Source organism: Sinocyclocheilus anshuiensis, unplaced genomic scaffold (assembly GCF_001515605.1).
Source record: "Sinocyclocheilus anshuiensis isolate Anshui unplaced genomic scaffold, SAMN03320099.WGS_v1.1 scaffold536, whole genome shotgun sequence".
Lineage (NCBI taxonomy): Eukaryota > Metazoa > Chordata > Actinopteri > Cypriniformes > Cyprinidae > Sinocyclocheilus > Sinocyclocheilus anshuiensis.
The window spans coordinates 2,466,234-2,491,919 of record NW_015557179.1 but is presented as its reverse complement, the minus strand read 5'-3'; the positions used below and the strand labels follow the sequence as shown (position 1 = coordinate 2,491,919).

The window sequence follows — 25,686 nt, the reverse complement described above, 5'->3', positions numbered from 1 at the left end:
ATATTTTTAGCAAGTTGTATAAACTAACATCAGTTAATATGGGAACACTTTTAATGTGTCCTTGTTACAGGTTAAAGGTATTATAAGACGTGATAGTAAATTATGCATAATTACAATAAACACTAAACCAAACCCTAAACCTACAATAAGTACATGTAGTTAATTAATATTACTCAGTACATATTTGTAACCAGGACACATTAAAATAAAGTGTGGCCTTTAATATAATATCAACAAGCATGAATTGACAATGAACAATAGCAAAATTAATATTAAACTATATGATATAATTCTTTAAAAATTGATGTCTATTGTTCACGATACCTGATGCATTAACTTTTACGTAATTTTACCTCAAAGTTAACAGATGTGACCTGATTTCATGGGGTCTTTAAAATATTTCTCACATCCAAAATTCTCTAGTAGTTGTATTTTAAGTATTTCCAAAATGATCTCTGAAAAAGTATTACTATACCATTACAAATACCATTCAGATAACAGCTTAAAAATACTTGAACGATTCCTAAATTTGCCCAACATTATAATAGGACTAGACATAAGGATAATCCATTATATATTAGTGACTTTTATTGAGCTAATGTCCAGTTAAAACAGATGGACAATGTCTGAAATGACAGAGAGGGCCTGACAGAAGCTCTTCCTGTGGGGTAGGGTTTATATACCAATAAATCTTGTGAATTGGACATTATTTTAGAAAATAAGTGTATTTCACGTGGACTATGTCATATCATGACAATGAAACTATTGGCTATTATATTTGTCTCGAGCTCAGGGAGGGTCACTAACAGGACCGGCTGGCAGTGGGTGGACGAAGGTTGGCATCCGTAGGGAAGGCGTGCGAGGGTGGCAGAGAGAGATGTACCTTGAGGCGCTTTAGGATTAGAGGGCTTATTGAGGGCATGTTGCGGACGGTGATGGGCAACATCTGCTGAGGTCACAAAGCACAGGTGGGCCACAGTGCACAAAACCAGTTCACCAGGAGGCCAAAGGAAGGTAACGGACCAGAAAGAGGAGAGGAGGGTAAGGGGAAAACAGAAAAACAAGTGAAAAAGAGAGTGAACAGTGAGGAAAGAGCAAGGCAAGGGCATAGAGAAAGAGAGAGATGAAGTAGAAGAAGGAAAAGACAGAGCCGAACGGATTCAGCATCACTGAACAGAGTCACGGGTCCATCAAAGCGGAGTTCTGTAGCTCTGTGTGCTAGTTTTTGTCATTTTCACAAATATGATTATACTGTTTCTAATAAGTAGGGCTGTTAATTTAATGCATTCATTTACTGTGGTTGATTATTAAACTTTTAACATAATTAATCATCAAATTAATTTGTAAAGCTGGAAAAAGATTTACGTTCAATAATATGTAGTTAAAATAAATCGACTGACAGCCTTGTTAAAACATTTACATATCAAACATTATCATTATCGGTGATAATGTTTCTATCTTCATTTCCACTGTGACGGCATCTGTGACTCTGCAGCAATGCTGCGTAGATCAGGCTTGATTCAGTCTTGCCACAAAGAGAGCTTCGCAATGGACTTACTGTGGCCTGTACTCCAGCACAGGCGTTGACAATACGGCGTTTCTGTTGAGATCAGCAGCATTGCAAAGTACAGATTGAAGAGTTATTGACCCATAGATATACCACTAATAATTGATGTTACCTTACAACTTGCCTTCTTGGGAGTTGCCTGTATTTCGCAACTCTATTTAATGGTTTACACATAAAAATGCATCCCAAAGAACTGAAGACTACTGAAAATGCTGCAGTTCTGCATTCTTTCTTTAATTCTAATTTTAATTCTAATTCAATCAAATGTTGGTTTATATTTTTCAAAACCCTAATACATTTTGTTTATTTCCAGGTTTAAATGGAAAAAACAAACAAACACATTTTGAATGGGGTTTCAGATTTTTAGACCGTACTGTTCATGACAAATACACTACCATTCAAAGGTTTGGGGTTGGTAAGATTTGTCTCTTATGGTAATATTGTGAAATATTATTACAATGTAAAATAACTGTTGTCTATTGGAATATATTTTAAAATGTAATTTATTCCCGTGATGCAAAGCTGAATATTCAGCATCATTACTCCAGTCTCCAGTGTCACATGATCCTTCAGAAATCACTCTAATATGTTGATTTAATAAACATTTCTTATTATTATCAATGTTGAAAACAGTTGAGCTTTTTGTGGAAACAATTGCGCGTTTATTTTCAGGATTATTTGAAGACTAGAAAGTTCAAAAGAACAGAATTTATTTAAAATATTAATCTTTATAGAATTATAAATGGTTTAGTGTCGCTTTTGGTCAATTTAATACATCTTTGAAAAAAAAATCTTACTGACCCCAAACTCTTGAACAGTTGTGTACATATTCAAATACAGTAACATTCAATAATTCAAATACAAGATATAAATATATTATAATTTATATATATTTTTAAAAAGCAATATTAAGTAAAATGCATTAATAAATGCATTTTTACTATATTGGCTCACTGAATCTATATTGGCTCGCTGAATTTTAGAGTAAGAGGAAAGTACAAGCAAATCAAGAAGGCAAGGGCTTTCAAGTGTTCTTATCTCCCTGCAGAAGGTTTTTCACCAATTTTACCAGAAAGTTACATTATGTTAAGGTACTCTATGCATAAGGAGGCCAATGAAAATATGAAAGACACATGGTATTTATGTATTTAACATTTGGATGCAGTTTTGATGCCATATAAAGTTACAGTTGCATAGTGTACCTTAAAATGATATACCACAACCATAAAAGTTCCCTGAGAAGGCCAAAGAAAAAGCGGGAGAACAGCTGCGTGTTAAGATGTGCCATTATAAATTCCCACAGTGTTTTCAATCAGTTGTAATAACAGGCACCTTTCTGCACCTCCAGCAGTGCACGTGAATAAACTAGAGCACAGTTCTCAGCTATGTCTCTCTTTGCAGCAGGACTGTAACACACACATATTCACGGTATTAGGGATGAGGGACAGCGAACAGCCCACAAACCTTCAACATTAGAGCCTGACTGGAGCGCAAAGCTGCCAGCGTTTTCATCTGGAGCCCCTGCTTAAAATGGCCCAACATACAAATGCACGGATATGGATACGGATACATAAACACACACACACTCAAGTGATAATTCCATTTTTGTTCCACCACTGCAGGGTGTATCCTTTCAGTCTAGCGCAGTGACCTCTGGGTTTAACCCTAACTGCAAGGAACTTATAGTACACAACCACCCAAAAAGACCACCCTTATGTGCAGCTTTCTAAATAGTCTACTGCCTCCCATGTGGCCTAGCCGACATGCATGAAAAACAGCTCTGTTTTGTTGTGATATGGCTGTATGATATACTTCATACACTTATTTATACACAATAAAAACAGTGATTAAATACTTAGAAAGAAGACTATCAACTTGTGTCCTGCTGCTATTACTGTTATTTCTTTTTCAAGCCAAACACAGATTCAGAAGAAACATATACTGCCAAGGCTGTTTACAGGTCTATTTTTATATCGCGTGCTGTTTTTGAGATTACATAATTGATAAAATAGCTTCAAAAGGCCAAAATTGCTTTTAAATAGACCAGGGCTGTTACCAAAACCCCTATCCACCACATAAGAAACTTGGCCGTCTTTAACAGAGAGCCTTATCAAATCCAATTCAGCAGGCTTTTGGTAAAATTGCCTTGTTTACATGAAACTGTGATTTCCCCAAGAGAGAGCTGATCAAGTTTGAGGCCCTGTCTTGGCATGTGCTGCCTATCCAAGACAACATCCAAGCTGTCAATCTATTGTTCCTGCCTTTTCCCCCTCATTTTAATGTCTCTAATTTAACAGCAAAACATATTGTAAATGTCTTTTTAAGGGAAAACATGACAAATCACTTTGACAAATAGAAGAATATCACATAAACAGGAATGAAAACATATGCTTGGGATTTTCCAGCACTCAACACCAGATAACTTTTGAATCATATTCGGTAGCTTATTTTAATATGTAAATGAACTGTGTTTATGATATCACAATATCAATTCAATAAGTTTAATAAAACATTCACTCACCCTGTGAGTGTAGTCACCACATACACCCTAGAAAAAATAAAAAATAAAAATCCATCACACACAGTCCTCTAAGGGCATTTCACAAATTATAATAACATTAGCTACTATTTTAATGCATTTCATGCATGATTTTACCTTCTCTCCTTTTGGACCAGGTTCACCCTGAAAAATAAGATTTGAACAAAAACTTAAAGTCCATCCAAAACCTAATTTATGCATAACATTCCACTGCCAAGTGAAAACTCCTGTGAAATTATGACTATATACTAATACATATTAAAGCAAATGCTTACTGGTACTCCTTTAGGACCACGAGGACCCTGGGAAAATAATCAGAATAATAATATGGAAGTGTTACTGGATTGTCCATGATTAACTTTTCCTGTTTACAAAACCTCTCAGCCATAACAAGCACAACAATTCCTTATAAATTAATTTCCTTATGTTAGAAAAGGAAAAACAAAAAAGAAACCTTTTTATTTTATTTTTTAAGTGCTAAGGCTGAAGCTAAATTTTGCTTGAGGAAGCTTTAGTAGGTTACAAGTGTCATTGTGTGCTTGTATGGAGGGCATTAATAAAACAATGTCCCACAATGCATTATGCTCTCTTAAAAAAAACATGTAATCCACAGCCTTAGAGTTGACAGCTAGATTGATTAAATGCCTTCAGAGGAGCCATAATATACATCCAGAATCATATCAATTTCTTTAATACTACCATATATGAACAAATGAGCAAATGTGAAGCATGAAGAATCTAATTAGAAACTTGTCAATAAAAGATGAAAAATCCAGCTTAGGTTGTATTTGGGTAAGCTATGTATTATTTAATAGCTCAATGTGGCATGTTCAAAAGCTCAGCAGGGGCCTGTGACGAGTGGGGGCGGGGCCGAGAGCCGTGGGAACGGAGCGAGGCCGGTGGAGTAATTGATAATGAGCGACACCTGCACCACTCACCGGTCTCGAGTCTCACGGAGGAGCTCCGGAAGGATAAAAGGGAGGAGTGACGACAGTGTCGGAGGAGAGAGGACCAGGCCTGGATTTTATTTTGTGTTTTGGTTTTGTTTGTGCGTGACAGTCGTCCACGAGGGGCTGTCGCGCTATTTTGTGTTTGTTTTATTATTAAAGTTTCCTTTGAATGTTCGCCGGTTCCCGCCTCCTTCTTCCCGAACTACGAACATTGTTACAGGGCCGTTCAGCTCTTATGCTGTCTTATAAAGGTGTCATTTCGGAAAAGTGCTTCTTTTTTATAGTTTCTAAGCATGCCATTTCTCACGATGCTATAAAAGAAAGAACATAGAGGTTGTACTATATTTCACAAGGACTGGTTTAAAGCGCACAGTTTGGAAGCGTAATGTCTCTGCCCATTGTCTTTCATCACGTAAAAGAAAGATGTGGACTACATTTTTCAAATTGCAGTTTAGGAGGACAGAGCCAACCCAATGTCCTTGTTTTAATACCACAGGTGGCCATAGTCATACAGATATTAACTTAAAGTCACTTTTGACAAACCCCACTGAATGGAATGGGTAAGCAGCCTCTCTTCTCTCACACATACCACCATTTAGTCACTGTACCCATAAATCAAACAAGAAGAGTGTTGTTCTTGTGAATTTATATGGCCATGCTCACAGCCTAGATAAACATCACTGTAACAAGCCATCTTGAAAACAAATGGCTCAACTGGTGAGTTTTATAGACACTGACAAATTTCTCTTTGTGATATCTTTTACTTTTTTACATATTTCTCTTTATGACAGATGGTTTTTATTCCAACGGTATTTCATTAGTGAAAGCAAACATGACAGATCTCATTATGTGTGTCCTTTTAAACTACAAGTAGTTAGATTTGTATTTTAACACTTCAGTTAATTCCAGCCAAGGTTAAAATGTGTTTTCTTAAGATCACATTCATAGGAAACTGTTTTTGCACTGCACCTTTAAAGCCAGTTAATAATGGCAAAAAAATTTCAAATGGTAATAAAAATTCTTACCATATCACCTTTTGGACCATTCTGTCCCTGTAAGGTTGAGGAAAAAAAAAAAGTTTAGCAAAGGAAAAATATCCATTCTCTTTAATCTTTTTAAGTAGTACAAATTACTGCATTCTTTGTGCACATATTGTTATCGATTTTATATTCTGTCGTGATGGTGACAATAGAGAATTTATTACAGTAATTAGCATAATTATTATTACCATAATTATCCTCTTCATTGCCAAAATGACGGTCAATTATCAATTACTGCCAAATAATTTGGTACAAGGGTTCGGAGGTTCCAATTACTGAAACATTTGTAAGGAATGATGTGAAACTCACAGGTTTCCCGTCCAAGCCGATGGGGCCCTGGAAAAAAAGTGGGAGAACAGCAGATTGGTGACATTATGAAGGCACAAAACAGCTCCAATTCTCCTGTCTAGACTAGCTGAATAATATGACAATGTTTATGGAAAAAAAGTTATTTCCTTGAGGGTCAGGCTATAAGGCAGAGGTGAAGCGTAAAAGACTCACTAGAAACCCTGTGGGTATTGTACTTAAACTCTGTGTACCCAATGTTTCCAGCAGATCAGTGAACATGCAGGGTAATAAACACCTAAAAACTGATTTTAACATCCAGAACACGCAGGCTGCCTATAGAAAGGGCTCAGGGACATTTATACACCTTACATTGCCTATATAATCTCACATTATCCAACTTCAGTGGTTTTCAAGCCCTGGGTCCCGACCCTCGGGTGGGTCACCAAGATGATTTAAGGAAAATGTATACATTTATGTAACAAAGTTCAAGACTCAGGGAAGAAGGAAGCAGGAACTGGCAAACATAACTTTAATAACAAAATAAACATAAACAACAAAACGAAAGTAAGGGACAGCCGCCTCACAGCAGACTCCAGTGTGTATCTGTCTCTCTGTGTTTGCGGTCTGGAGAGCATCAAAGGTTTCTATTCACATTGTGTTTTTGCAGCATTGAACACTGTAGGCAATCTGTTGATTTCTGGAACGCGACGGCCAATCAGCTGTTTCAGTTAGTCACGATCCACTCACCGCTCAAAACGGCAGAGTTCTGCAAGCTCGCGAATCCTCTCATTATAATCAACAAAGTCTGGACGTGATATAAATAATAGATTCATTGTGCAGTGTAGAGAGATTCATTGATTATAATGGAATTTTCTGAGATCGGTATAAACTGAAATGAGTGACAGCTTTTCAGTGGTTATAAAGGGAGCGCTCTTTGTGCGCTTTCTTGACTATATATATAATCCATTCAGAATTTGAATAAGTTTTGTTTTTCATGCTGCTAAGAGGACCAACTTGGCATATACGCTGCAAAGTTTCAGAAGTGACATTCGCATATAAATGGAGTATTCCCTCTTGAAATCACAATGACTGACAGTGATAATCATAATAATTGACTGGACAAAATATGTTACGTATAAAAAGATGTGCATGAAGGCTAAAGCACCCTAACTAATTTCATCTATCTATCTGTCTATGCTTGATTTGATGCATGTAAATGGTTGTATAGGGTCACGTCAATTTAAAAAGAAAAAAATACAGTCGCTTTTAAAAAGGTTTGAAAACCACTGTTCTAGAATGACAGCTATACATGTCTACTATATGTTTATTCTCACTTCCTTGAGTCATTTCCACTTACATCCATTAAATAAGGGGCTTGATGGCTTTTATAAACTAACAAATAAACTCTACACAAGTTTGTCCAATTGGCTGCAGACAAAAGTCACTTACCGGAAAGCCTGGAAATCCTCTAGTACCGGGTTGTCCCTGAGGGGAGACAGAAAGAAAAAAGAAGAGGAGTTATTTTCTATAGGAAAAACTTGAGGATTATGTGAAGTCGATGAAATGAGGTCTGTGTTGAGAGATGCGGTATTGTTCCTCCAAACTCAGTTGTGTCGTAATTGAGGTTGAAGGACAGGAGCCTTCCTGCTCTCTAGGAAGCACTTTGAGGAGACAAAGACAAATAAAGCTCTAAAAAATGTGGGACACCGACTGAAATTCAACACTGGAAAGAACCATCTGAAAAACATTAAAGAGTTGTCCTTATGCAATATGTGAGAGCCAATGAGACAAGGCTAACAAATTAAATAAGTAAATGTCAGTAATGATTAGTGCTACATTCTCCTGTGAACAATGCCAAGTTTGCTTTCCTGAAAAAACTTTTGTAGCCCTTGGGAAAAGAGGCAGTCATTCAATATGCCTGGCAAAAAAGAACTGCATTGGAGCGACCTGAGAGAAAATTACAAGGAAGAGGTGAACAGAGCTAATGAAGGGGATTGTGTGTCTGGGTCTCAGGTAGTTATTGGAACATGGTTGATTTTCTCTGATATGGGAACTGGTCTGGAATAATGGAAGTAGCAGCAGAATCACCCGAAACAGAACTGACAACATTCATTTTGTTGGCATGAAAGTGTAGCAAAGAGTAACAGAAAACAATTGAATAAAACAAGTCTAGTCTACTGAAAAGAACTCCTCTAAACCAAAAATCCACTATGGCCGCAACACATAACATTCTTCAGGAGTGATACGACATCAATTTCCTGACTGCAGTCTGTCTTGGAATTAAACCCAGATTAAATATCACTTTTCAGTTGTTTTCAGGACAGACACAATTTTTCAAAGTGTACCTTGAACAAAACATGACAAATACAACAAAAGATACTTGACAACATAAGACAGGGGTTTTCAAACTGGGGTCCAGGAAAGCTAATGGATCAAAAGAAAAGAAAAAAAAAGGATTTAGCATTTTTATTTTTTAAGACCTGTCAAAGTGTCAATGTTAAGTTAAGCATAGCTTGTATTTATGTTGTATCTTTGTTGTACTTTCAGTTTTAACCATGTTCCCAGCCTGATCAGCCAAGACAGTAACTGTTGATCGAATAACAACTCAGTACATCATCTAATAATCCCTCTTGTCTATTCCCTAACTGCCCCACTTATGTGTGAGAAAGAAACTGTTACCGCCCCATCATGTCTACCTGCCTGGCTAAAGCAGTCATTTCTGCTGGCCTTTCCACACTTTTGCCTCAAATCAACCTCCGTGACCCTTTTGGAAGTGAGGACAAAGCCTATGCTCTCAGCTCACCTGCTTAAGACATTCCCTGCAAAGAAACTTCTCCCTGTCACCAGTTCTCTATGCCTGATGTCCACTCCTGACGTCTTATTAGAGGTGATGGGTCAGAGGTATAGAGAAGTGTATAATCAGCAAGCAGAAAAACAGATGTCTGAACAGTCTGAAGGTTCTCCCATAAGAGTGTGCTGGGATAAATGGGGAAACCACAGGTTATGGAATTCCACTTCTGATGGCGTAACATTACATTTTTGTCTTGCTGAGTGGAATGCATGGAAAGGGAAAGAGTGCCAGTTTGGGGACAAGCCCCATTTCGTCTGATGGCTAACCACTCATTAACAGATACAGCGCAATCTGCACGTCTAATGTCTGGACAAATGACAAGGGCTGGGATGTTTTCATTCCTTCCTGCTAATGAAGATGAGGATCCAAATAGGCGTCATTATGTGGGAGTCACAGACCCGAAATACTCTGATGAAGTGTAAGTGCTTCCATACAAGCTGCTGTGGGATCCCCGTCCTGTTCGTGCACATTAGAGATTGCGTCTTGATTAGCAGAGATTTATTGGATTTGCTCCACATACAGTAGTGTGCTGGAGGACGCTGATCCTGCTTATCTACCCTACACCACATATTTATCGAGCTCACTTTGGGGTGGTCTGTAACTTCAGTGCGCGAAGAAAAACAATAGAAGAAACATTTGCCAAGAACCCCTGGAATCATAAAAGGATTAAGGCCAAAAGCTGCTAAAATCTGCACTATGACCTGTATCTACTCTGGAGAGCTGACATTAGGAGAAGATGATGAAGTGTTTTAGCAGTGACAGAGCAAACACTTACAGGAGGTCCTCGTGGGCCAATGATAGACAGACCTGGCTCTCCTGGCGCTCCCTATGGACAGATAGAGAGGTAGAAAGACAGTGAGGAGAGGAACTGACAGAAAGGAGACAGAATGATATCCACTAAACTACACCTAGTACACAAAGCCAAACGTATCAGTGAATATATTGTATCTGCAGAATAGAAAAACGTTCGCTGAAACACCCTGTAACATCTGTTTAACATAACTCTTTTGCTAAGCTGCCTCACGGAGAGCACTTGCATGTGGCTCAGAGATGAACACGGTATTTTGGTCTGTAAGTAAAATGTCAGCAGACCCAGGTTCTCATTTAGGGCGAGTCGGGAGGGTCAGGGAGCACTGCTGAGTAAACAGCAAACGGCCCGGTGGGTTGGTTATCTGGCGCAAACTAGGTGATTTGCACTGTGTCGGCCTGTCCGCAGCACTGCACCAAACATCCAAGCGCTATCCCGCAACGCTCTGTGGTCAGACAGGAAAGCTCTCGGGTTTCCAGTACTTTCCCTAATTAGCTCTCTCAAGTGAAACTCTATCAGGAAGACACCTTTGATGACCCAGCCATCCATCAAATTGTGGGCAATTTTTAATTTTTCTGGTTCGATGCCCACTTTATCACAGGATAGAGAAGTATTTGTTTTAGCACTTTTTTGAATCACCTACAAAGGTTACTGGTGAGTGAAAAGGGTGATGTATGAAACTGATTTCCAGGTTGTGGAAAAGGAAAAGACTAAGCTTTGCCCCCAAGGTTTATGGTTACCCACAGAATCTTGCAGAGATCTGTGCAACAGGACAACCGAAGATCTAGAGATATCCCTTTGAACAGGCTTACATTACAAGCATTTGGCAGCTAGGAAAGGGTACAGGACAAAGAGTCCAAATACAATCAGCCAAAGCAGGAGTAAAAAATTCTGCTGATATTCAAGGATTGGACTTACTAATGAATGATACGATCTTCACAGATTTCATTTCGTTCAGCAAGTAATCCTTTCTGTGTAAAGAATACATCTCAAGTTGTCTCAAGTTCTGCAGTTCTTGCAAAGTTCAACCAATCAATCACCAATTCGCCTGATTTTGGGCTTGAGCATTCCAACGCAACCAATTATGATTCAGCTGAATTTATTTGCTTGAGGACTGAAGCGCTATAGCTGCCAGTTTCAGGGCTAGCGTGCTCATTCATCTTGAGGGGGTTTGTTTTGATATCTAATGAAGTGAAGTTCTTCACCCAAAATTTGTTGGGTCAAGACTTACCCTTGCTGGAAGGTAAAACATGGCCGCACTTAAAAAGAGAGGATAACAACTAAACCCCTGTAACAACGAGGGAAGCCCACTGATTATTCTGGACGAGAATCTGGTGGGTCTTTCCAAGGTCATATATTGTCTGCTTCTCTACTTGTCGGCTCGGTGGTCACATTGCTATTTATTTCCTTTCCAAGTTCTTTATAACCCCAATGTTTTTCTGGCAAGTGAGGGTAACCATCCAGAAGTTTCACTACTTTTCTGTGATGGTGAAGGATGAGGAACATGTTCCTCCACACATTGCTTGTTTGGCCTCAGACATTACACATCATTCAAGCTTGATGAAGGGAGGCCGCATAACTGCTGGCTTGTACAAACACTGAGCACAGCTGCCAAAAGGGACTGGTTTAAGAATGGCTCAAACCACATTTGCCACAACAGGAACTGAAGTTCAATGCACTAAATCCAGTATAGAGTGCTCACTCATACCAAATACAGACTCAAGGACACATCCAGTGACTACACAACTTTTAGATCGTTTTGGATGTGTCTAGAAGTGATAGGATTTCGTAAGCTGCTCTATTCCAAACATCTCTTTGTCTAGAGTGGGGAGTCTTAATACTTCAGAGCGCTCCAAGAATAAACACAGGTAATCCAAGCATTGTGGGAAACGTCTTCCGAATGTGACCCCCAAGGCTTTTCAAAATAAAGCCTAAAGCCTTCCTGATATAAATCACGATACCTGCGCACTTTGTGCAATAGGTTCGGGTTGTCCCCCCACACCCGCATCAACACAGCCACCCACAATGAGAGAGTGTCTGAATTCTGCACATGCAGGCCGACATCCTGCACTTACCTTCTCCCCCAGGTTTCCCTTTAAGCCCTGGTCAGTCACAGCAGACAAAGTCACATGCACAGTGAGAAGGAGAGAGACAGAGAGGAACCTGGGTTAGCGAGGTTCTGAGAGGACAAGGGCATGCAGCAGCCTGAGATGGAGCATTTGGAGGTCGGGAGAATGGGACACACTGATGTACTGGAGCATTTTGGGTTGTTGAGGGGTGGTGGCTACAGGGGAACGGAAGCACTGGAGTGTTACACTGCTGGCCTGTGGGGAGTAATGGATAGTAGATGAGGGGGCTGCTAACTTTTCTCACAGACAGACTGGTCAGTGGAAGAGTTTGGGGCGGGGGGGGGATAAGCCATGAAGGGTGAAAAAAACACTTCCTGTGAGAATCTAAAGGAGCACAATGTAGCTTTACACTGGGTGAAATATGGAAAGCTCTGCTTGGGGCTCACAGTTTGAGCTGAACACTGCTGAAACCTGCTTTTAGGTAGGGATTGTTTTTCAAGAGAACGCATTAGGGTGAGCTTAGAGTATGCAACCATACAAGGGTCAAGAGTCTGGAATGTCTCCTTTGAGGACAATGAAGTTTTATCGGTTTCTTGCTGAAAATGTTTAATGAAGAGTAGCTGCTACGCTCCAGGGGGACATCTATACGACTATGTGGATTTTGGTCGATCCTGCTTTCTTTTGCGACACATCATGCATTGCGCTAATCTGAAAAATGGGCAAGTCCAAATGCACAAATCTTATGAATGAGGAGGTAAAACAGAGCTCACAACTGTCTGTGGTTTTCCAATCTGTTTCTCTCATTTTGAATATGTACGTATTGTCTGTCTGTGGATATATATCCAAAACGTTTCTTCCAAGATCTCCTCGAGGTTTGGCTGCACATTTTAACTTCTCAGCATGTAGAGTGCAACTGATAAGCAAAAGGCCTTCTTTGAGGTCTATTTAAAGTTCAACAAGTAAAGCATTTTCACATGACTGAGCAGCCAAGACAAATTGAATAATAAGGAGAGAGAGTTTCTCATCAAATGCAGCCAGAAAGAACTCTGGTCTTCAGTCCTTGTTCAAATGTGACAGGGGGGCTGTGAAATACTTCAGACTTCACAGTCAGATATTTTGTTAACTATTAATGGTGGTGATGAAGTGGGAACCATTTTCTGGCTAAATAAATAAGCTATAGTTTTTGGTATACATCATATAGTTGTAGTTAATAGCTGAAACGCTACATTAAACTTTTGGAAGAAATTCATATGAAATATTGTGAATGCTTACATTCACAGTGAAAGCTAAAACAGGTCAAAATGAATTAGGAAGTGATACTAACCACTGATACTGGATTCTGTATATAACATACTCTGGTAACTAAAGCAAACATTACTCTTCAGTTCAGTCTGACCTTATATTATCAATGTGACCTTTGGCATAAATACAAACGTGTCGTACAGTTGCATTTAGAAATGTTCAGCTAGAAATCATGTCAATGGCATGACACTGACCAATTATTCAAGACAACAGCCATTTACTACAGACTAGCTGGTTGGCCTTAGTGCATTTCATCAAATCACTCACCATTCTTCCAGGAATGCCCATTGATCCTTTGTCTCCCTAGTGGTCAATGCAAAGTCAAGAAGGGAAATCAGGAACAAAAAATCTGACAGATTGAACCTCTACATTCTATTGGAGTTATTACCACTACCGCTAGTGACTAAATGACATTCAGCTACATGTTCACATGGTAAGGCTATAAAGAGTTAGTAAAGGTAAGCTGGCCAATGTGATTCTAACTAAATGTCTATATTACTAAACATTCACTGACTGTACTGTTAAATTTAAAGGTGATGATGCAGGCATGCCAAATACTGTCTTGAAAAAAAAAAAAAACTACAAGTCAGCTACTCAAGAATTTGATGATGAATGTGTAGTGGTCAGACAGCAAGCGTCACCAGTGGTTACATGATATCAATGAAAGCATGAGGTTAATGCAGCGTATTTTTTATATTAGGCCCATTTCATAATCACGGTTCTTGCATAAGATGATGTTTGCTAGCTGACCATATGACAGGTGATGAAGTGACTGAAAAAGACAGCAGTGTGGAAGCATGACAGTTTGTTTCCTATTGGAATGGTTTAAACGAATAGTTCACCAAAAAATGAAAATCCCGTAATTTATTCGCCCATATGTCACTTTAAACCCACATGACTCCCTTTCTCCCTCTGAAAACAAAAGGGGAAAAAATCTGAGGATTTTTTTCCCATGCTGCTTTCCATGCAATTACAATGGACAGAAACTGAAGCTTTCAAACTTTAAAAATGACAGAAAAGCACTATACAGCAGTGGCGTTCCGTCCATATAAGCTGCGAATGCTCCGCATACCCAGGCCATTTGAGAGAATAAGTTCACGGGATAATTCATATAAACATGATTATAAGTTGATCCCTTGTCATTTGAAACGTAACTTAAAGCTTAAAGAGTTAGGAATAAGTACGTAAAATGATTTTTTTTCCAAACGGCAGTAATTTTCTTTAAATCTACCATCTGCGATTGCTTCTGGGTGAGCGGATTCTCCGCAGCTTTCTCGCCTCCGCTCTGTTGCTATGACTCGTCAGGATTATAGTGCGTTCTCAGTGATTTGCTGGTCTGCGGCAGATTTAATGCGCGAGGTAAACTGTTCGCGAAGCGCTCGCCCAAGCGGAAAAATGCGCTGTTGCTGCCAGATCTCGATTGCTGAAAATTACATCGTGTTTGATGCAAAACCAACTCGACTAAATCACAAGAAAAAAACACTAACTGTATATTTTTATTTTGTCAAGCAAAGCAAATTGAAAAAAAAAAAAGTCCACTGAATAACTTACATTTTTGGTCATAGACAACGTACACTGAAGATATACGTTATTGTCAACGTTATTGCCTAAGCGGTCAATTTAAAAAAATGTTTATAAAAACGTGGGCTATATAACATTTTAATAATAACAATGGAATTAACAATGGAATGTTCTCCTTTTAAGTTCCATGGAAAGGTTTAGAAAGCCTTGAAGACATAAAAAAAGCTGAATTTTCATGTTTGGGTGAACTACCCCTTTAACAACTATGAACCCCATTCTATCATAATCATAGCTGCAATCCCTACTCAAAATCCGACCACTTCTTTCAATTAAGGCAAAAATCCCCGGAACATATGGGAAATGTGTGAGTACTAACCTGAGATCTTGAAAAAATGGTCATAAGGATTCACCATTTACAGCTTTGTACCAATGCATTTCCAAACATTTTATGCTATTTAATGCAGCTATAAACTCCCGCAACGTTGAAGGGACTTATTATGCAAGGCTGTCCATTCCTACAGCTGTTTTTATTTGCATTCCTAACGTTGCAGGTCAGTGTATTAGAAGGTCTGGGAGTGTTGACAGCTTGCTGACGACTCACTCGAGTAACACGTAATGGAAAAAGGGGGGAGGCTAAGCCCCCATAACTCATCAGAAGTCAACAAAACATTTGCTAAAACAATGAATTTGCTCATGAACTGTAGCTTTTCTGGTGCGTAGTTGATTTACTAAGCCCCAAAGCTATTAAGATAAAGGTTCCCATATTAGAAGTGTTCATTTAGTTTGACCTTCAGAGTTAATTCACTGCCTGCTGCTGAATGTCCCAAGAGGAAAGTCACTTGACTGAATTCTCTTGGCTCTGTCCAAGGTGCTGATTTGAGATAACTTAATATTGCTTTATGGCATTAATTATTTACCACAGTATTTATTAGTTACCATAATAATTGTAATGATTTTATGCATTATTTTGTATATCAAATAAATAGTTTTAAATCATTTATTTAATATGATTGTTATCCTCAAATACACAGTATAAGCCATACACTATAAAAGTCATACAGTACTGCCAATATTCAAAGCAGTCATTGTGAAAGAGAATCTTTCTATTGTAGAAAGTATGTAAAATCATCTAGAGCTTTAGATTAGAAGTAGCTTGATGAAGTACACTACAAAGTCCAGACTTCTCCAAATGAGCCTTAAAGTACTTAACTACAAATCAGAAGTGTTAAATAGTCATACATACATGTGAATGTGCAGTAAAGCTTAAATATACAAACCACAAGTATCCCTTAATAGTTCAACGGAGCGTGACTGCCAATATCAATATTTTTTGAAGAACTAATCTAATGGACACATTTCGTGTAACACGCTTGCCACCTTCCCCTACCGTCCATCCTAAGAAAATACAAAATTTCATTTCTTGATGATGCAATCAATCAAAAGCTTTGGCAGGGATTACATCCATACTTTGACCAGCCCTGTCAACAATTTAAACAAAAAGTACGCAAAAAAAGATTTTACAGCAAAGTTTCACAAGAATAGCTGTCATGAGTGATGGGGGTTTGTAGGTTATAATTGGCAGGTAGGACTAGAGTTCACATTAGATGGGATTCTTCTAGCATGCCATGATGAAAGACAGATGTGTTTGAGTTTTGGTCAGTAATATTAGAATTATAGGTGAAATGCAGATGAGTGGATTCAGACAGACACCAAAGGGCCTAAGAGAATACAATCAAGTATAAAATACAATGTGCTAACTTGAAGGAATAGAAACTTGTCCACTGAGCCTATCTAAGAGACTCGTTACATTAAGCCTAGCTTAGCTTATCTGGTTTAGGGGAATGTTCAGTGGGGTCCAAAAGTCTGAGACCACTTTGAATTCCTTCCTCATTTCATATTACAAGCATAACTATGGACTGAATCCTGATGATCATGTAACTTTGGCGTGATTTGAGAATGATCTAAAGAGCATCTTGAGCTTCAATGGATGCAAGATCATTTGAGTTTACATGAACAATGTCATACATTTATTTAATTAGTAAACAAGAAATAGTGCCATATCTGAAATACATCTTCATTTTACATCACAACTTTTCTTCCTCAGTCCCTTGGTTAAAAGGAGGTCTCAGTGTGTCCAAATAAAGAAGCTGTATATATGACATACTGCATAATACATAATTCAGAATTTTTCATATTCAAGTTTCTGGTTGAATTGTTTGTATACAGCTTCTTAAAAATAAGACACTACTAAAGAAAGGCAAAATGCAAGAAAACCAAACAGACATATAGACAGACAACAGGACACATTATGAGACAGTTACCGGAAAGCCTGCTCGTCCAGGTGGACCCTGAAAAAGGGGCGAGAGAAATGGGTACAGAATAAAGAAAGAACCAGTCAAAAATAATCTAGAAAAAAAATCTAGAAGAACACAACACCCTGCCAAGCCATAATAAAATTCAGTCTGCTTTTACAACGATTTGATTTCAATATTGAATAGTGAATCAATTTTACTGAGGAACTTTGTGATCCAGCATTAAATTTCATTGTGACAAGGTTCAAATGTCACAGCAGAAAAACACTCCAAAGAAGCATTCCACAAATGCAAACACCATCAAATGCTTCCACAACAGAATTTTCTTTGGACCCCAGAAAATCTTTTTTAATATCACATGTTTCTTTTATTTAATGGCTTTAAATTTGTCATTGAAACCCATTTTAATCTATATTTTTACAGTAAAAATAAAATATAAACACCCTTAACACAAGACAAATTTACTCCAAAAGAAATACAGGTAATAAAATCTGTTTTCCAGAAATATACCTCAACCTTAATTATAATTTTTCTTGTTTCAAGTAAAATTTTAGTGAGGTTTACGCTTAAAATAATTTTAAAAAATTGCCCATTGTTACAAAAACTTAATTAGAATAATATGTAATAATAGTCTGATTAATTTACATAATTTTTCTCAATAAAATCTTTATTAAGGATGTTTATATACAATTTTTTGTTTTTTTAGTGTGAAAGTCAATTCAGTTCACGTCATTACTAATCATGATCTATATTTCAGTAAGATCATTTCAGGACTAAACATTTAGTGCCAGCATGAACAATGAATAGAACCATATGTTGGATTAAAAAAGATGTTCATTAAAAGGCCCACGCATGCATGAAACATGGTTTCACAGATGAAGGTGCTGGCTGAAAATCCTTATCTCATGCTTGACTTCAGAGTCGATTAAGGGGATCGCTCTGGTTTAAATCAAATCAAATCAAATCAAATCACAAGTTCACTATCCTCACGGAGCACCATTCCGCTGTGAAAAAAAAAAAACTGTGTACATTTTTCATTGCAGAGGATTAGTGGTAAAACAAACCTGACAGCTGCTTGATTCAAAGAAAGATTCTTTCTGTTAAGACCGCCTTGACACTCTTCATTATCTGATGATGCATTTATAGTTCCTTTCATGAGCCTGTGGAAGTGCGTACTAGTGTTTGTGTGTGTTGGCTTTCCTCTTAGGCTACAGTGTGGAGAGGGAAGCCATTTATCAAGCCTCAGCCCAGGGGAGGAAACTATTGCAGACGGACAAAAACATCCGTGGCACTATCTTCTGTCTGTATGCTTTTATATGACCATACAACATTCAGACCAAAAAAAAAAAAGGTTGAACCTGTTGAACACGGACTAGTTAGCCAGAACAAAAAACAATTTATTGCAATATTTACTCCAAGAGTCCAAAAACTAAAAAGATTTTGCATTTCTGCAACTAGGCAATCACAAAATGCCTGTTCTCGTTAAATCTAATGTGTGTCACTAAATGTAGACTGTTGAAGTGTGTTGGAAAGAATGACAGACCATTAATAGGATCTTTAGGTTCAGAAGGCACACATGTGGCAGAGCAGTGGTACAAGGTATATGAGAGCTGGATGCAGCTGGACCAGGTGTTTATAAGCGGCGGTGTGTTGAGAGAGGAACAGACCTCCGCTGGACGAAGCTGAGATCAGGACTGTGTGTAGTGCTCTATGTGTGTACGAGTGAGCTGGTCTACATGTGCTGTGTGTATATGAATGTGTTGAAGTATGTGAAGCAGGTCTAAGGTGCAGGCCCAGGTGCTGAGTGGGAACAGGCCACTGAGGTCTGCTGGGTGCTGCTCAGGCTGTCCCAAAGGAGCGTCTGGCGAGGTCAGAGGTCACCCACCGGAAGAACATTTAATTTGAGATCCACGGTAGCAGGGTACATGTGGCTCTCATTCAGCCCAGAGCGCTGCTGAGTAAATGGAGGGGCTCCCCAGGGGAAACGGGGGCGAATGCTTCCCTAGAGTGCAACATTGCACGGATAAGATATGTAAGGGAAACAGGTCAATTTAGCTCAAAGGGAATCATTTAAGATTTTAATTGACCTATCGTGCATGGAGCTCTCTGGCTTCCATTCAGTTTGGAATTACTGGCGGATATTAGGTGCGGTGAGTCAATCCTAATATCTGACCTTTGACCCCTGTGGATGTAAGGACATGTTCTGTGAAGACCAGAGGTTAAGAGGTCTGTAAGGAATCTCTGAAAGTCTGTTCTTTGTCTCCTAGGTGGGGGGAAAGCCAATCTACAGGGCTCGTGATTGTGTTTACTATCACGTGAGGGTCATGCTGTCATCTCTTTGACCATTTAATCTTGATTACTTGCCCTAAAATTGACAATCTCCTTCCTGAGTTGTTATGATCAGTGTGTTCCTTTTGTGTTAATGTTGAAAGCTGTTCTGTGAAAGAGTTGGTTAGGCTTGCTTCAGACTGGCTAGTGCTAGGGTCTGATTTATGAACATCCTGTTGTCTTGGGCCTCTGTGGAATTCGGCTTCTCATGTTTCAACCATGTTTTGACCAAATCTTAGATTGTCTGATTCGGTCTGATATCCTACAGATATATTCAGCGAACACAGGGCACTTACAGATCACATGCAGTAAAAATACTGAAAAATGCGGAATTCAGCAAGTATATCACTAATTTAATCATGCTGTTCTTTTAAAAACAAAGCAGGACAAAGTATTGTGAAAATTTACCTCAAAATAATGTGTCGATATCACATTGCCATGAATTTTTATTTTTGGATGTGCATTAATATTTTTGGAAAGATTTACTAACCCTGCATGTGAATATGTCTACTTCCCTAGTATGTGAAAAGAGTAGTATTCATAAAAAAGCTGGCGAAAAGTACCTACTACTACTTCTGAAATGTGCATCCAACAGATGCTTTACTATCCCATGAGGCCATGGGACAGGATTTGTGAATGACAATGAAGTGATGCAACTGACGCTGGTAGGTCACATGACCATATAGTATAGTATGTCCGGAATTCATTCGCACTACACATATTAATACTATATAGAATGTCATAAAGTAATTACTTATTTAAAAGAAGTACCTACTCGGAAAGTATGCAGTTTTGGACACAGTGTAAAGTTGTGTAAATTTACCATAGCTCTGTGAATTATCGAAGACGAAATCCAATAACTTCAACAGGTTCAAATTGGTCACGCAGATGTGTTGCGTTAACGAACAGAAAGCTGTTTGGTTTGAAAGTGACTACTTTGTGAGCAGTGCTTCGTAAATCATTACACTGTTGACAATAGACAGTGGATATTTTTTGTGAAAATTTCCTAATTTGACCACACCTTAAGTCTGTGAGTAGATAAAATATATTGTGGAGGCCATGCATACTTGATTCCTTCTCTTTAACCAAACACAAATTCAGACTGACCTATAAATATAAACTCATAAAGCACTGAAGTCCATTCCAGATAAATAAGAAACATACAAATCATAATTTACACTAAACATAAATGATATAATACTGTATCACCAAGTCCCTGCTGATTTTCACCCCTAATTTTCAAGTGTTTCACCCCTAATGTTCATGTGCTTGAGACTGACCATTGCAATGTTCCACAGGAGTTTTCAACACACTAAACTGAGGTGCTTTCTGTCAGTGTAAAATGTTTCCTGTCACTACTAATTGTTTAAGGCTGGGTTAGGCCAGCCATGCCTCAAAAGCAGGCAAAAGGCTATGCTCCTGTGAGGTGACCTGTGAAGAACCACAGACTATTATGCATTTAAACTTTTCAAAGTATTCACTTTCAGCGCACAGGAAAAGGCCAATTTGGTGAAGTTTTACAATTGCCATCACATCAGTAAGAGTGTTGTCTTAGTTTTCTTGTTGGATAATCTACAGTATACACTCTTCTAAGAATTGCCATAGGTCAGTGTAATGGGACAGCCCTCTAGGACCATTGATCAGGCACCAGGCTTGCCAAACTCTTTCTGAAAACAAACACTGTAGTTAAAGACTTACTGACACTGATTGCCAATAGATCACCAAACCTGTTTAAAGAAGACTGACTTGATTAAAAGAATTCACTAACTATCTCTAAACAATCTTACTTGACAACAGTAGAAATATCAGCTTAATGTTTAAGTTAGTTAACAGACGTGCATTGTTTGACAGTTCCCTCACCTGTCTTTCAGTTCTTCTCAATTTGCCTTCAATTTATGGGTTATATGAGCAGGTGTTGAAATGTTCATATACATATGTGAGTTTTTGGGCCCTGGAACCTGCTCACCCAAAGGGATTATTTGTTGCTCATAAGTTTCACTTTCATAGCTCAGAAGACATAAAGGAACAGTTCACCCCAAAAAAATAAAGCAAAACTGAATTAAAGGGAGAGAGGACAGACTCATTCAAGCTCCAACAATCACATACTGTAAAAACAACTTTAAATGTCAAATAAATGGTCCATTTGTGAAGACATGTCATGCCAGATTTGAGGTTAAATTATAATAAACATCAATGATTATTGAATTATCACAGTGAGTAAATGATGATATAAATTTGGGTGAACGATCCCTTTAATATAGTTCATTCATATAGTCCATAGTATTTATCTCAGGTGTTTCTCCTAAAATTTATTAGAAAAATTAAAATGAGACAACTGTTGTCATACAATAAGAGTACAGTACTATTACATTATTGTGACCATTGCTCAGATCATTTCAACCCAAGATCATTGGAAAAGCGTGCCTATGGTGACATTTCCACAAAATTATATTATGTTGCTTCTTGCATGTTTTCCGAAACTTTCCAAGTGCTATAAATGAATTCAGTTTTATCCCAAACAGATGAAGGGAAATTTATTATGTGGGTTGTATGAAGTTGTGACAGATCAGAAATGTCTGATGAGTGGCGCTAAAAGGTTATTGCTATAAAAGGTTATATCCCCCTACACTAAACCCTACCCTAAACCTAAACAATATGTGAGATAAAAATGCATTAGCTGAAGTAACCATGCCATTTTATACAAGCCTTTGATCTCTCTTTTATTATTACATGTTTCATGGACTCATACCCAAGTGCTCCACATAGCAAATACAATGTTGTACAAGGTGAGCTACCAAGCAAGTTTACTAGATCAGAAAAGCCATACATATTAAGCTGGTGATGTAATGGAACCATCAAATTGTATGAGTTTACAAATTGTACAAGTTTTGAAGTCATAACATACACTGTAAAAAATGAATCATGGGTCTTGTAATTTTCATTAAAAAAATTAAGGTGATAATTTAAAATATTGTGTATGGGTATTTTCACACCTGAGCGTTTGTATCGGAACCTAGTGCGTTTACCCCCTTGGTTTGGTTCGTTTAGGCATATGTGAACACGGCAATCGCACTCGGATCCGCACCAAAACAATCGCTCCGAGACCGCCTGAATGAGGTGATCTCGGCCCGATTGCAAACTAACTCTGGAGTGGTTCGCTATAAGTGTGAAAGCAATCCGACCCAATGGACCAACGAACCAGGCTGTATCACAATGTATAATGGTGGGTAATTACGTAAAGTTGCGTGAAGCAGCAGGGATTGTATTGCTAATGGCTCCCAAAATGAACCGCGGGCTAACTTGGAGCAGGGAAGAAGTGAAATGTTTAATTGAAATTTGGTCAGACAAACACATTGCCGAACAGCTCTCCAAAACACACAAAACACCGAAATGTATAAAGTGTTTAGCGAGCACTTAAAACAAATGGGCTTTAACCGGTCGGTTGAACAGTGCCACGAAGGCAAAGAAACTCCGTCAACAATATATTATATATATCCTGATGGATGACAACTTTGAGCGGAATCCCGGAAAATAAACAGATGCACTCTGACCAATTAAAGGAGAGTTTACTTGCACATGACTTGTATTAACAAAGTTTAGTCCATTTGGAAATATTGCCTTGTGAATGCGAACCGAACCAAGATGAAATTGCAACATTGTAGCGATTTAACCCCCGGTTTCGGAACAAAGCAATCGATCTACAGGTGTGAAAACACCCTATATTTCATTAAAGAAATTGTGATTCGGTGTTGTGTAGAAAATATTGAGGACTTTTTACTAATAAAACCAAGAGATGTGTTTAGTGCATTCGTTACCATTGTGCAGAAGAGTAGAGCTTATGGTTATGGATACTACTCGAAGGCATTAAGCCTTGTTCAGTGAGCAGTAGCTTTGCTTGTGCTAGTGCAGTACTTTCCAGTATTTTTGTGCAGAAGAGTAGAGCTTATGGTTATGGATACTACTCCTCTAAATTAAGCCTTGTTCATTGAGCAGTAGCTTTGCTTGTACTAGTGCAGTACTTTCCAGTATTTCTCAAGTATTTTCCTACTTGAGCTGTTTGGCTGAATACAGTCTTTTAAATGTACAAAATAACTCAAAGTCAAATACAAACATATCTCACTCAAAATCACAGACTTTTGAGAATCAACTTAAAATAAATGAGCGTTACCATTGTGCAGAAGAGTAGAGCTTATGGTTATGGATACTACTCCTCTAAATTAAGCCTTGTTCATTGAGCAGTAGCTTTGCTTGTACTAGTGCAGTACTTTCCAGTATTTCTCAAGTATTTTCCTACTTGAGCTGTTTGGCTGTATACAGTCTTTTAAATGTACAAAATAACTCGGTCAGATACAAACAGACCTCACTCAAAATCACAGACTTTTGCGAATCAACTTCAAATAAATGAGCACATTTCACTAATTATATTAAATTCATTGTGTCATAGATTAATTAATTTAGGAGATTTCACATGATTTATTCAGGTAGATTCCATTAAAAAAATCAAGCCTGGAAAAACTACTCAAAAATATTATGTGTAATATTGTTACCATCATTTTTTTAAGTAAATAGCTCGTTCCATTTTTTACAGTGTAGTATTGTCCAAGGTAGAGGTCTGCGCGGGACTGTTTTTTTAGTCCCACTCCTGCAAGGTTCTATTCCGCACCCACCCGCTCCCGCTTCACCCGCTGTCCGCTTAGAATAATTTTCTTCCCAACCCGACCGTTCAGATCTCAGATCCGAAATTTAGATCTCGTTTCCAGAATCTCACATTTAAATTTCCGCTACTGAAAGAAAAAGAGATAGATTAACTAGACTAACAAATAAAAGTGTAGTCTGCACAAAATTGTATGTTATTTTATTCGTCTTGTCAAAAGTCTTGAATTTATTGACTTTGACTTACAAAAATTGTATTTCTTATTTGTATTTGTCTTGTCAGGATACAATTCGTTTAACATTAACAACACAATAGGGCCTGCTCTGAGCATCGTTATGCACATGCTGCGCACAGACCATGCAAATAAAATGCGTGACGTTTAAAACCAGTTAAACTCTGCGGACCCGGATACGTTGGTTATGTTGGAAATGTTGGTTACACTTTACTTGAAGGGGTGTGCATAAGACTGACATTTTTCACAAAAAAGTCAAGTCATATATCACAAGAAAGCTCTCATTCTCAGGAATTTGACGATGTAGATTATTTAATTGTGTGACAATCATAGATCGAATTATCTTCAATTGAATTGCGGGGGGAAAAAAGCTGATTTTTTTATGTGTAACATTCATACTCGTAGCACTGCTTCAGTTAGCCGCAAACAGCCACAAATATCTATATACTCTATATTATCTTTTAGATTATTATCTCTTCTTTCAAACAAGACCATTTTCACGTTTCTGCGTGCTTCCATCGGTGAGATATATAGCGTTTTGTCCAGATTGCGCAATAGACGCGCGTCTGGGAAACACGCGCTCTCCATATCAAAAGTGTGCACAGCCAGCGCGTCTGATGTTATAGAGATCTGTGTTCGCTTGTGGACTGCAATTGGTTAGATTACATGTCTCTCAACTCGGCGGCCATTTGAGAACCGTGAAATTGGACACCTCTGCGTCACTAGAGGGGGGAGAGGGGGGTCTTCACATCCGGGAATTTATCGCTGGGTGTTTTGGAACCTGTAGTTTTTGGACTCTGTGTTTTGAAGGCGAGTTTCCCTCATGGAAAGGATACTGCACATGTGGATAGTATAATATCAATCTATGATAATCATATTACAAGTTATATATGGTGAAGAACGTTCAGCGGCGCCGTGGAGAGGAATGAACGCGCGTCTGGTGAGGCTTTATGAGCGTGTTTGCGACGTTTTTTATATTTGAATCTTTGTTTTGAAACGTAAAAGCACAGCTAGCAATCTGATACACTGTTTATTGACAGAAAAGTACAGTACATTATGCATTTCAGTAAATATACAGTAAATATACATGGATTATTACAGTGCTGTGTGGATGAACTGATATGTGTTTGTTTGACGCTATGAATGCTACAGATAGCTGCTGGCTAGCAAATTAGCTCTGCTCTGGATCAGGGATGATGCAATGTTGTCATGGAGAGATGCTCTG

The 25,686-nt window shown here is 38.3% G+C and overlaps 1 protein-coding gene across 2 annotated transcripts in view; it reads right to left on the bottom strand.

Annotated features, from left to right (window-relative positions):
* col13a1 (collagen, type XIII, alpha 1) overlaps positions 1 to 25,686 on the bottom strand; it is a 124,833-nt gene that overhangs the window by 37,895 nt on the left and 61,252 nt on the right. Inside the window, exons 4-14 of one of the 2 annotated variants that reach the window (XM_016473869.1) lie at positions 17,257 to 17,283; positions 13,682 to 13,717; positions 12,119 to 12,145; positions 10,011 to 10,061; positions 7,834 to 7,869; positions 6,406 to 6,432; positions 6,082 to 6,108; positions 4,382 to 4,408; positions 4,224 to 4,250; positions 4,089 to 4,115; positions 1,559 to 1,600 (exon numbers count right to left, since the gene is read on the bottom strand). In XM_016473869.1, the coding sequence (XP_016329355.1) occupies positions 1,559 to 1,600; positions 4,089 to 4,115; positions 4,224 to 4,250; positions 4,382 to 4,408; positions 6,082 to 6,108; positions 6,406 to 6,432; positions 7,834 to 7,869; positions 10,011 to 10,061; positions 12,119 to 12,145; positions 13,682 to 13,717; positions 17,257 to 17,283 (354 nt within the window). Of the gene's footprint in view, positions 1 to 883; positions 950 to 1,558; positions 1,601 to 4,088; positions 4,116 to 4,223; positions 4,251 to 4,381; positions 4,409 to 6,081; positions 6,109 to 6,405; positions 6,433 to 7,833; positions 7,870 to 10,010; positions 10,062 to 12,118; positions 12,146 to 13,681; positions 13,718 to 17,256; positions 17,284 to 25,686 lie in introns of both variants that reach the window. The other variant, XM_016473868.1, reaches the window with a different exon arrangement.